Below are 11,997 nucleotides of genomic sequence, written 5' to 3' on the forward strand. Positions count from 1 at the left end.
AACTAAAGAACCTATAAATCAACTTATATAAATATATGTTAACAGAGATTAGACGCTTTTGTTGTCTGATTCTTTTATTGTGTCACGTAACATAGTTGTTAAGTCTCATGTAATGTTTGTGTGAGTTAAATTGTTTTTAAATTAAGCATTTATTTTTGCTAAGTAAGTCATAAACTTTTAATTTTCATTACTACATTCCATCATACAAATACATGTCATATACAATGTGTCCACCTTCTTTTAGTATGGCTGTTTTCAACCCGTACCTAATGCATTGACAACAGAAATAATAAACACGTTTCAATGCATCAGTTGCTCAACCATAACCATCAAGCATACCATAGCAGCCTCTGCAGCAGCAATCACCCATCACATATGGCCCTTTAAAAAACATTTACTTTTATTTTTTCTTAACATTGTGGATTTGTCTCAAAGATATCTTATAACATGAAAATAAATCGCTTCACCCTATGTCTGTGATGGCTGCTTTTTTAATGTATTCAGTGCATTGTTATTTTTGAAAACTGTGTTACTTGAATACAGAGTATGCATCAGAAGTCCATATAAAAATTGATATATTTGTAACACTTTATTAAATGAACTAGCTCACTTTTGGTAAACATAACTGCATCACAGATATAGAATGAATGCTATATTTTCACAAGTTAATGATGTATTGAGAAGTTTAATGAAATTCTTAAAAACAATTGTTCTATAAAGAAGTACCCTTATTTAGCAGTATTGGTTAAATGTTTGTGTTTTATTTTATTTTGTGGTTGCATTTGAAATAATTTATGTAATTATTATTGATTCTTGGATTCTTGTTCATTCAAGAAAATGCAAAAACCTTGAAGAAGCATATGGTCAGATTTATATCACTGCAGCTGTTTCTTCCCAGAATAAGATGTTTAATCTCTTTTAAACCCAAAGTTTAATATGCACACAAAGTCATCACTCATTATGAAATGGAACCTTAAATACTGACACTATGTTTTTAGGAATTAGATCCCCATGTTTTATACATTTTTTTGTAAAATTATCTAATGACCTTAACAATTACTAATGGATATATAATAGTAACCAAAGTGCTTATAACAGAAAAAAAATTGGAAAGTAAATAAAAATATTTCTGTTTTGAAAGTTCCCATTTGCAAATTATTTTGATGTGCCATTTATTTACCTAGGCATTATTTCATAACTATATCATTCTGACAATTTAACATAATCCTTTTGTGGTTTTTATATAGAGATTTCTCAGTTTTACAAAATTACATACCAAATTATTAGACAGTGCTTGAATCTTCTACTTTGATTAGTATATTCAAAGTACCACACCATGAATTATGTTAATTCTATAACTATTTCAATGTTAAGGCAACACATAAATTTAAAAGGTAATGAATTATTGATTGACTTTGGTGTGTATAAATTGAAAGCTGTGAATGACTACAGAAAATTTTGTGTTTTTTTCCTAAGTTATAACCAAATATGTTTCAAATAGTGTCAGGCAATGTTTGTATCGAACTTTATAGTGTTTTGTGCAAATTTATAGTTTTAAAATTCTTTTAGAGATTTACTGTAAATACTTATTTTCTATTTATAAGATTTCTATCAATTGTCCAAGTATATGTATATATATTATATAGATATGTACATATAGATTTAATAGTACTTTTTTATTTCTGAACATTTTATACTTAATTAAAATTGCTACCAATTTATACATATTTCATAGTCGGGTGTTTTTGCTTTTGTGTCTCTGTGTATGTGTTCTATCGCCAATTGGACATGAATGTCATAATGTTTTGTGATCTTTTTCAGAGGGGCTTCTGAACAATGCCAGGGATACAAGTGTCATGGATACTCTACCACTGAATGGTAACCATGGCAATAGTTACAGCATTGCCAGTGGCGAATACCTGAGCAACTGTGTGCAAATCATAGACCGTGGCTATAACCATAATGAGACCGCCCTAGAGAAAAAGATTCTGAAGGAACTCACTTCCAACTATATCCCATCTTACCTGAATAACCATGAGCGCTCCAGCGAACAGAACAGGAATCTGATGAACAAGCTGGTGAACAACCTGGGCAGTGGGAGTGAAGATGATGCCATTGTCCTGGATGACGCCACCTCCTTTAACCATGAGGAAAGTCTGGGCCTGGAATTGATTCATGAGGAATCAGATGCTCCTTTGCTGCCCCCAAGAGTCTACTCCACAGAGAACCATCAGCTACATCATTACACCAGAAGGCGGATCCCCCAAGACCACAGTGAGAGCTTTTTCCCTTTGCTAACCAACGAGCACACAGAAGATCTCCAGTCACCCCACAGGGACTCTCTCTACACCAGCATGCCAGCGCTGGCTGGTGTGCCCACTGCAGAGAGTGTTACCACCAGCACCCAGACCGAACCCCCACCGGCCAAATGTGGTGATGCTGAAGATGTTTACTACAAAAGCATGCCAAACCTCGGCTCCAGAAACCACGTCCATCAGCTGCACACCTACTACCAGCTAGGTCGCGGTAGCAGTGATGGGTTTATAGTTCCTCCAAACAAAGATGGGACCCCTCCAGAGGGAAGTTCAAAAGGACCAGCTCATTTGGTCACTAGCCTATAGAAGATGACAGAAATTTAAGCCAACAAGACTGCTAACACCTGATAGACTGTGCTGAGTTGATATACGCAGTGGTAATAATGTGTGTACTTTTAAATCTTTATGCTGTTCTTGAACGACAAACACAAACTCTCAGACTCCTTTTTTTTTTTTTTTTTAAACTGGGATTTTTAGGTCAGCCCAGGGGAGAAAGATAACTGCTGAAATTCCCCTGTGCCCTCTCCTTTCTTGCCCTTCACCCCCCACACCCAAGATGGAGACTTCATTATGTTAATGAACGAGATTTGAAGAAAATGGCACTCATTGTGGCCTTGTTGAATTATGTTGTGTTTGTTCTAACATCTCTGATGCTCTGTTACTATAATTACAAGGACCTGATTTTTTCAAAGGCCAGAACACTTGTTTGAAGTTAGTAACAATGCTGCATCTAGACTGGAGTGCTGCACAAACATAAAAGCAAAGCAAACTGTATCACATAGTGGTTTTTAGTCACTCACAACCTGAATTCACCACAGTGGGAATAGCTGTGGTATACAAAATCAAACAACAAAATCGATAATGAAATGGAGGAGAATTCTAGAATTATATGCTAAATGCATATTTTATGATTTGCTGTATTAACTGATGATAAACTAATGGCAGAAAAAAACTGAACAATTTCTATGTAATGTACAGATACTAGCATTGCACATGTAGTCTGCTTTCTGTTCCTCCAGAATTTGAGTCCTGTTAATGTAGTGGAAAAAAAAAGAAATTTTCTTTTTCTTTCGTGCTGGTCTTGCAAGTTTGTCTACCAGTAAGAGCAAAGTTTCCTTCCTTTCTTCTTTCCTTTCTTTCTTCATTTCTTTCTTTTCTTTCCTTTCTTTCGTTCCTTTTTTCTTTAAAATTTCACCTGGCAAAAAATAAATAAATAAATAAATAAATGAAGCTATCACTTTATAAGAATCATTTTCTAGTAATGCAAACAAATTATTTTTTACAAAAAAATAAAATAAATAAAATTAGACTTCCTTCCCTCACTATATATCTTTATTCAGTCAGAATATTTCCAAGAGCATTTTTGCAAGTTAGAGCAGGAAGAACTTTTATGTTTACAGTGCACATCTGTTGTAATGCAAAGCATATTCGGCAAGCAGTTCATCACTAAGACAGTAGCTATGATTCTAGAAGTCAAGAGATGTCAGTAGAACTAGTGGGGCTTCTGCATGTGAAAAACGGTATCCCATAGGTGTGAGAGTGCTGAATACTCAGTCTGTTCCCCAAGTGGGCACCTGCACTACCAATTTTTAAAGGAAATTCACTCAATTGTAGTAAGAATCAAAAGGTCAAGTTATTTTGAAGTGATTTAAAAAAGAAAACTCTTCTGTTTATTAACAGGAAAATTATTTATTTGACAGGATTTTAAGTAATGTAGGAATATAAGAGGTAAATTAGCAGCACATATAATTTTTTTTTAAGTTTACGATCCATTTTGTATGGTCTCAAAGTTGGATGACCTCATTACTAATACTTGTTGTAAAAGTGAAACTTGTTTGCCAACCAATAAACAACTGATTGAGATTTAGAAGATATCGTATTGATGTATGTACTATATGATTAATTATTCTTTTCATTTTTCTCACCTTTCTTTCCTTCTGTTCTCAGTATATAAATTCTGCTAATCCTCTGTGGTCCAAATGAGCCATGCTAAAGAAATCAGTCTGCCTAGGTGAATAAACTAAGCACAAAATTAGTTTTTGCAGACAAAGTATGAGAGAAAAATGAGATGGGCATTTTTATGTTGGCTGAAATAAGATGCATAACTTACTTTCAAGCAGGTTAATATATAGATTACTATGTGCTAATTTATAAGCCAGCTTCAGTCACATGGCTTATTATAAAAGTCAGCTTCAATCAGAGATTTAAAGTATTTGGAAAAGAAGGATCATATTTTTTCCTCCCTTATATTCTTCATTTTGATGTTGAATATTTAAATTCATTCCATTGGCTAAAAATACAAGAATAATGGCAAAGAGAATACCTATTTTGTAAACATGAGACATTTTTATGCTATTTTTTTGGTTGTTTTTCTATGTATAGATAAAATGAGAGGGAAAAAGTCCTTTCAAAGAAACTTTCTAGATCTCCAATTACTGAAGAATCTTTACCAGCAGTGTGCAAGTATGGGGACCCTCCTAGGGCAAAGTTAGAATGAATTTGCCAAATTATAATTTCTAATTGTATTATATGATTTCTTGGTGATTTTTTTCTTTATTTTGTCAAAAAATTTAAACATCACCCACCTATAAGTTAATTTCTTGAATTAAGATTAGAAAGAGTAGTTTAGAGAGTAGCCAGTAATCTATGTATACAGTTTTAATATAAAACAAAAGAAAAAATTCTGTACTGGGCCAGAGTATATCATAACCTTAAATTAATAGCACCTCAAAATATCTTATGCATCATTCCTTTTAGTCACTTGACATAAATATTTTTTAAGTCTACACATTGTCTCTAAGTTACAGGAGAACCACAAGCTTTATGAGTAATTAGGTTTTCAATTACCACATATGGCAATATTAGCTTCTAAAAGGTGGTTAGTCTATCTGGTACATAGAATACATTTGATAATGAAAGAATCCCTTTTAGATATGCTTACGGTAACTTCAGAAACACGAATGTAGTCTGTGGATTTATGAGTACTTACGCTAGTTTTGCCAATCCAACAGTAATCTATATGAAAACAGCTCCATCAATAAGACGCTAGTTTCACAGAATAATGGGGAAACTACCTCAATTCAGCTTGCTGATGATGCCAATTCTGATTTTCTGCTATTGCTACCTCCCTGACCATTATTTTTTGTGTTTCATTATATGGAAATTTGAAGCTGATAATCTCCCAGCTCTACATAGTCCAAGTTGAAGGAGATCACTTGAATACATAGACTGATATGGAAAGCCATTCAGTCCTGTTGGTAACCACCAAGCGCTTATGTCAAGATGAAAGGGTCAGATTTTTGAACTTGCATTCATCATAATTGGTGTGCTTTCAGAGAGACTTAAGATCCCAAAGACTTTCACAAGAAGAGATTATTCCCCCAGATTGAATGTGACTATAGTGAAGACAAAATAGTGGATGAAAGAGTTAATTATGTATACATTTCAATAGAAATTTGTGTATGTCTATCATATATTCCTCTAGTCCTCTTTACACTAGCAAGGGTTGAATTCCTGAATTTGAATCTTCTTTCACATGCATTTTCATGTGTGGCAATTGATAATAACTTTAAAATTTTCTTAATCATATTTGGCTGACCCTATATTTTCAGTACTTTTGTGACATTCATCACCCTCTTATTTGCATATTTTGGTGTAATTATCTGATTTTCCATCAAAAAAAATTTTCACCAAACATACTATACTACATTGCACATTATTTGGAGAGCTGGAAGTAAAAGTTATGTCAGTGAAACAAGTTATTATTTCCAAGTAAAATAACATTTTTGTAACATTTTACAATTTTGTTTCCTTTTTGAGGTCTGTTTCACATGATACTTTAATAGGACATTAGCTTACAAACCTCATGTCTAGTTGATTTAGAAAATGTTGGATTGTTGCAAAGCCCATGTTCCTAATTGATAATATTTATGGAGAAATATAAATTTTGTGAGGAGAAATAGGTGGGAATTCCAATTACGTTTTTGGGCATCTTTTGTTTTCACTCTATTGAAATTAACAATAGTATAGTTAAATAATAAATTGTTATGCTAAAATATGCATAATGGCAAAAAATAACTGGCATGAAAAATTATCTTTGGGTTAAAAATAGTCAATATAATGTAGTAATTAAATGCAGGTAAAGGACACCCCTTTACCTCCTGTAATACAAATTTATAATGACTGAAATTAAAATGTAGTTATGATTTGTATTTTTAAGTTACCATTAGTCTAAAAATGTTGACATTATGAGGAAAGGTTTTTAAGATTTCATATTTAAAATTTTAAATATTAACAGTTGGTATAACAAAAGTTTTCATAATAATGGAAAAACGTATATTATAAATGAATTATTTAAGAACCCATAAACTTAAAGTCAGGCAATATCTGCAGCTTTTTCCCTCAAACCTGTTCAAATCCATTGTAATTTGCCTGCTTTAAAAAATGACATTAAAAACTTCAAAACTAACTTTTTGCTCGGTTGTGGAGACCAAAAAGGAGAGGAAAATATTTCTTCTAGGTTGTCTAAAGATCAACTTCAAAATTATCACCTCCTATTAATGAAAGAATAACTCATTTTTTTAGAAGTTGTCCATCAATACTGTACCAAAGTGCAACTGCTTATGGCTTTTTTCAAAAAACACTGTAGAACTAGTATGTAATCAGTTCATATTTAGAGAGAGAAAACTTTAGAAAGAAAAAAAAAGAACCCAAATCCTAATTTGATTTGATTTTGAGTAACTGAAAATACTGACAAGAATGTCCTTTCTTCTTTAACAAATATATATTTTAGATAAAATAGCAATATATATGATCTCCCTAATGTACTATAATAATAGTATCAAGATATTAAGAATTAATTAGCTCATGTTTAGCAATTCCTAATTATAGCTCACCGTATAAGTAATTATTATGCATTTCTAAGTAATACTTTAAATATGTCTTATGTTAGATTTCTACACATAAATTAGAAACATGGAAGCACAAAAGTAAAGCAGCAACATTGCAAAATAGCTTATGGAAGCAATTTTGTGCAAATGAATTCTACATGAGAATCATCTTTGAGCTTGTAAAACAGATTTGATGGATCCCAACCATATATTCAATTTTGTAATCAGTAGTAAAAAGGTCCATATATAATCATCTGAAGAATATTGACAAATATCTAAATTTTCATTTCCAGACTAAAATAAGTTCAAGTGTCGATAGCTTCTTCTTTACTGCTTAAGCCATAAGAGAAATTTTCCTATTTGCTAATTAACTTGATTACTTCCTTTTTGCTTTAAAAAGGAAATCAGTCAACTTTCATCTGTACACATACTTCCATATGCCATTTATTTTACTTCCTGTTTGCTGAGGAAATAGCTTGTTTACATTATTGCAAACTTTGTGATTTTTGCAATGAAACAGGTAGTTGTTATGGTTTTGCATCTTCTCATTTGAAATAAAGTTATTGCCATTCCCTATTCTTAAGAAGTTAAAAGCCAGCAATTCTTTAATATCTAGGATCTTTAAGTTATCATTCAAATGTGTTGATTTCAATATTTCTGTCTCTTAATAGGACATCACACAAATCTTTCTAAACTCATATCCCCTTAGAGTATTTCAATGGTAAATACAAACTATGATTTTTAAGAAGGCATGTGAAAGGAGAACTCTGATTTATGTGAAGAAGTCATAGAAGACTATATAAGGAAACAAGCCTCTGTTGAGGTAATAAAGTGTTTTCAACCACAATATGAACAGAAGAGCAGAACCAAGTTGAATTCATGGTGAGGTAACTAGAACTAAATTAGAGATACAGAGAAAAGTTATCCAGGAAAAAATAATAAAACTACTTAGAGTGATAAAAATCTTAAACACTGTACCAAATGTTATTGATGTATTGAAAAAAATCAAATTTAGGTTTACCATATTATAATTTTTACCACAGAAAACACTAAACACTTTTAACCCTCTTTAGATATTTCTTGTTTAGTCTTGTCTCAAGGAAACATGAATATTTTATAAATGTCTCTTAAATAGAAGTATTTTTGCCTCAATTCACATTCACTCTGTAGTCTGCTTACTCTATTGTATGTCAACATAGTTAATGCTACTAGTAGCCTTGTACCTTTTAGAGCTTTATTATGAATCTTTCTAATAAACATTAAATTAACATTAATTGGAATTATGTACATTGTGCAAAACAATTCATAACCAAGCAATAAATTCATTATAAATATATATATGATTAAACTTTGAGACTGAATAATACAAATAATTACAATGCTGAAAATAGTACTCTCAAGTCCTTCTCTCTCTTCAGTTATTGTAGTCAATTCATAAAATTCTGCAAACAGTTGTACACATGATGTGTTATCAAAGTACTCCATAATCCAAGTATGTCTAAAAGTTCTCAGTGCTTCTTTCATTCTAAAATGCCAAGGGAAAGAGCTTGAAAGAAGAAGAAAGTAATGCCTTCTAAGGATCTTATTTAGATAAACATTGTCATTCAGAATGAATAATTTTAAAAGGAAAATGTTCCATTTTGTGGTCTGAGGGAAAGGTTATTGAAGTTTACAGTTAGCCCAATATTGGATAATTTTAAATTTTAAAGGAGTTAAGTTTGTCTCAATGGCCCGAGTGCAGAATTTCACAATATATTGGCAAGAAAATAGGTTTAAAATCCATACCTAAATTGGCTTTTAAATGTTAAGAATTCCTCTGATTCTTCTAAAAGTGGAGCAGGTAAAATAGAGCGAGATTCAAAACGAAATACATTGGTTGACCTCAAAAAAAATGGCAAAATAACAGCAACTCTTTAGTAGTAGGTAGAGGTCTTTGGGGATGGAACTCAGGATACAGTGACTAAACAGAATGTCTTCTTACGCTGACCACTGTCTTGTCCTCTAGTACATTTTTTAATGCCTTGAATTTCAACTTGTCACCATGTCTTATGTTTTGAATGACATCATGAATCAAGATATTAAGAAAAAACATTTAAAATTGGTTTTCATGCCTCATTTGAAAATAGAGATTTCCTTTCCTAAGTAATATAAGATGATACGTCTTGAAGCAGCTGTGGACAATCAGAATGTGTTCATTTATAAACAAGTCTTATTTGTATATTCTAACACTGATCTTTGCCTATGAACTACAAAGTCAAGAATTGTAGAGAGGGTCAACTTGATTTCCCGTAATGGCTTCTGTGAATATATTGGAAAATGGAAGGATAATTAGAAAAGTTTTTTCATACTGTTTTCCCACTTGCCAAGCATTAAGTCTAATTCAAAATACATCTTTTGAAAATTGATAGTTTATTTTAAAAACTAACAACTAATGAACCATTTCTCATTGATAAGAAAAATCACTTTTTTAGAAACTAGAATATAGCTATTGCAGGCTTTGGTCTCTACATTCTCATATGTTTACACATGACATTAAAATTATCATATACACCTACCAGATTTCAATCTATTGGATTTTTTTCCCTTGTACGTTTCCAACTTTTTTCCCCCTTAAATCTTCTGTACAATCACATGTAAAATCATAAGCTACAAACCTCAATAAAAAATATCAGTAAACAATAAGTGATGTAGTCACTGTTATTATATGGTAATACCCAAACTTTGGTTTGGGAACAGTATTTCAACTGCAGGATAATAATTGAAACATGGACCTTTACTATCCCCACCCCTTCAATCTCCTCTGACAAGCTGAAAATAAAGCAATAAACTATTTTGTTTATGTTTTCAGAAAACTGCTGCCATCTGAGGTGTCTATGAATTGATTCGTTATTTCCAAGAAAACAGAAAATTAAATTTAGAACTTATTGTTTGCCCTTAAAGTTTGCCAATGATGTGATATAATCAAATGCAGTCCTGTATCTGCTGCCTGATCAATTTCTTTTTCCTCCTCTCAAACTGGCAAGTAGGAGAATTAGTCACTAATGAAACTTTGGCCCAAGGGAGAATTAGGTTCTCTGTGAAAGTGAAGGTGTTAGTTGCTCAGTTGTGTCAGACTCTTTGCGACCCCATGGACAGTAGCCCACCATGAAAGGCTCCAGGTGAGAATACTGGGGTGGGTAGCCATTCCCTTCTCCAGGGAATTCTCCCAACCCCGGAACTGAACCTGGGTCTTCTGTATTGCAGGCAGATTCTTTACCATCTGAGCCACCACTATTCTTCTTTTGAATAAAAGGCATGATAAATAGTAAATGTTGTAGATCGCAAAGGTAGACTTTATATAATCATCATTCTGTACTGTCAGGGATTCTGATTATTTGGTTTACTAACTCTTAGCATCAGTAAAAATTTCAGCTAGAGGAAATGTAATTTGGATGCCTCTACTTTGTAATATTGAAAATACATTTTCATTAAAAAAAAAAAATACTTTGAAAAGGAAACAGAAATCAGGAACTCTTGAGTGACTAGTGTGTACCTGACACTTTACACTGCCTCATTTGATTTTTCCAATCATATGGTGAAATGGATTTTTTCACACAAAGGAAATTGAAATTCAGACCTCAGAGTCATAGAACTAATGAATTTTGAACCAAAATCTCTTTTTTGGTTCAAAAAAATAGATTTTGGGGGGTCTAAAGTCTATTGTATTAATCTCATCAACTAAATGATTAGTTGAAAAGAGGTGGCTCAGACGGTGAAGAATCTGCCTGCAATGCACGAGACCTGAGTTGGATCCCTGGGTCGGGAAGATCCCCTAGAGAAGGAAATGACAACCCACTCCAGTGTTCTTGCCTGGACAGTTCCATGGATAGAGGAGCCTGGTGGTCTACAGTCCACTGGGTCACAGAGTTAGACATGACTGAGTGACTAACACTTTTACTTTCACTTCTTATTTAAATAAAGGAGTGGAAACAGATATTCAAGGAAACTTTAAGAAAAATGTTACACCTGCTTTTTAAAGAGCTCAAACTTTATGCAAACTCCATTTTACTAAGCAGTTGGCAGAAATAGAGAAGTGCCACTGACTGTATGCCTGAAAAATTACTTTTCTAAGAATAGAGCATCTCATCTCTAAAGTAAATGCAATACCTAATTTGTATGGGATGTACTTGACACACATGAAATTCTCAAAAAACAAAAAACCTCTTAAAACAGATTTTTCATACAAAATAAACTCTTATGTGTGTGCTGTTTTTCAGCAAGTTTCATTTGATGAAAAAAAAATGTCTTTGAGTTTAAATGTTTTGGGGAGATGTCAGGCTAAACAAGGTAACGTAACTTTTTATTATAAGATTTCAGAGAATGTACTGCAAAGTAAAAGAGGAGTATTGTGTTGTTTCCTAAACTTATTTGGCCCTAAAATCCTCAAGGAATCTGAAGAGCAACAATTTAAAACTATTAACCTATGGAACTCAGTTGGTAAAACACTGCCCAAAATATGTTTGTTACAACTGCATTTTTTATTTTCCCTGAGTATTTTACATCAATGAAATGCCGTAGGTGTGGTTCCTTCAATATTAATTGGTTTTATAACTCATTATAAAATAATGTTACAAAAGTATTGGCCCTAAATGTCTGGTCCCATTCTGCAGGTGGAGAAAGAACAATTAAGATGAATGACACCTTAAGAATTCTGCCTAATCACAGAATCCCTTTATTTTAATATACCTTCTTATTTTCTAACATCAAATATCCATTTGGCAACAGACACTGGAGACAAAGAGTTTTTACTCAAC

At 32.5% G+C, this 11,997-nt stretch overlaps 1 protein-coding gene across 1 annotated transcript in view; it reads left to right on the forward strand.

Moving 5' to 3' along the window:
• ADGRL3 (adhesion G protein-coupled receptor L3) overlaps positions 1-2,621 on the forward strand; it is a 579,390-nt gene extending 576,769 nt beyond the window's left edge. The window contains exon 25 of the mRNA XM_052642093.1: positions 1,822-2,621. Within this exon, the coding sequence (XP_052498053.1) occupies positions 1,822-2,621 (800 nt within the window). The remainder of the gene's footprint in view (positions 1-1,821) is intronic.
• Positions 2,622-11,997: the final 9,376 nt, after the last annotated feature.

This window comes from Budorcas taxicolor, chromosome 6, assembly GCF_023091745.1.
Source record: "Budorcas taxicolor isolate Tak-1 chromosome 6, Takin1.1, whole genome shotgun sequence".
NCBI classification, from domain to species: Eukaryota; Metazoa; Chordata; class Mammalia; order Artiodactyla; family Bovidae; genus Budorcas; species Budorcas taxicolor.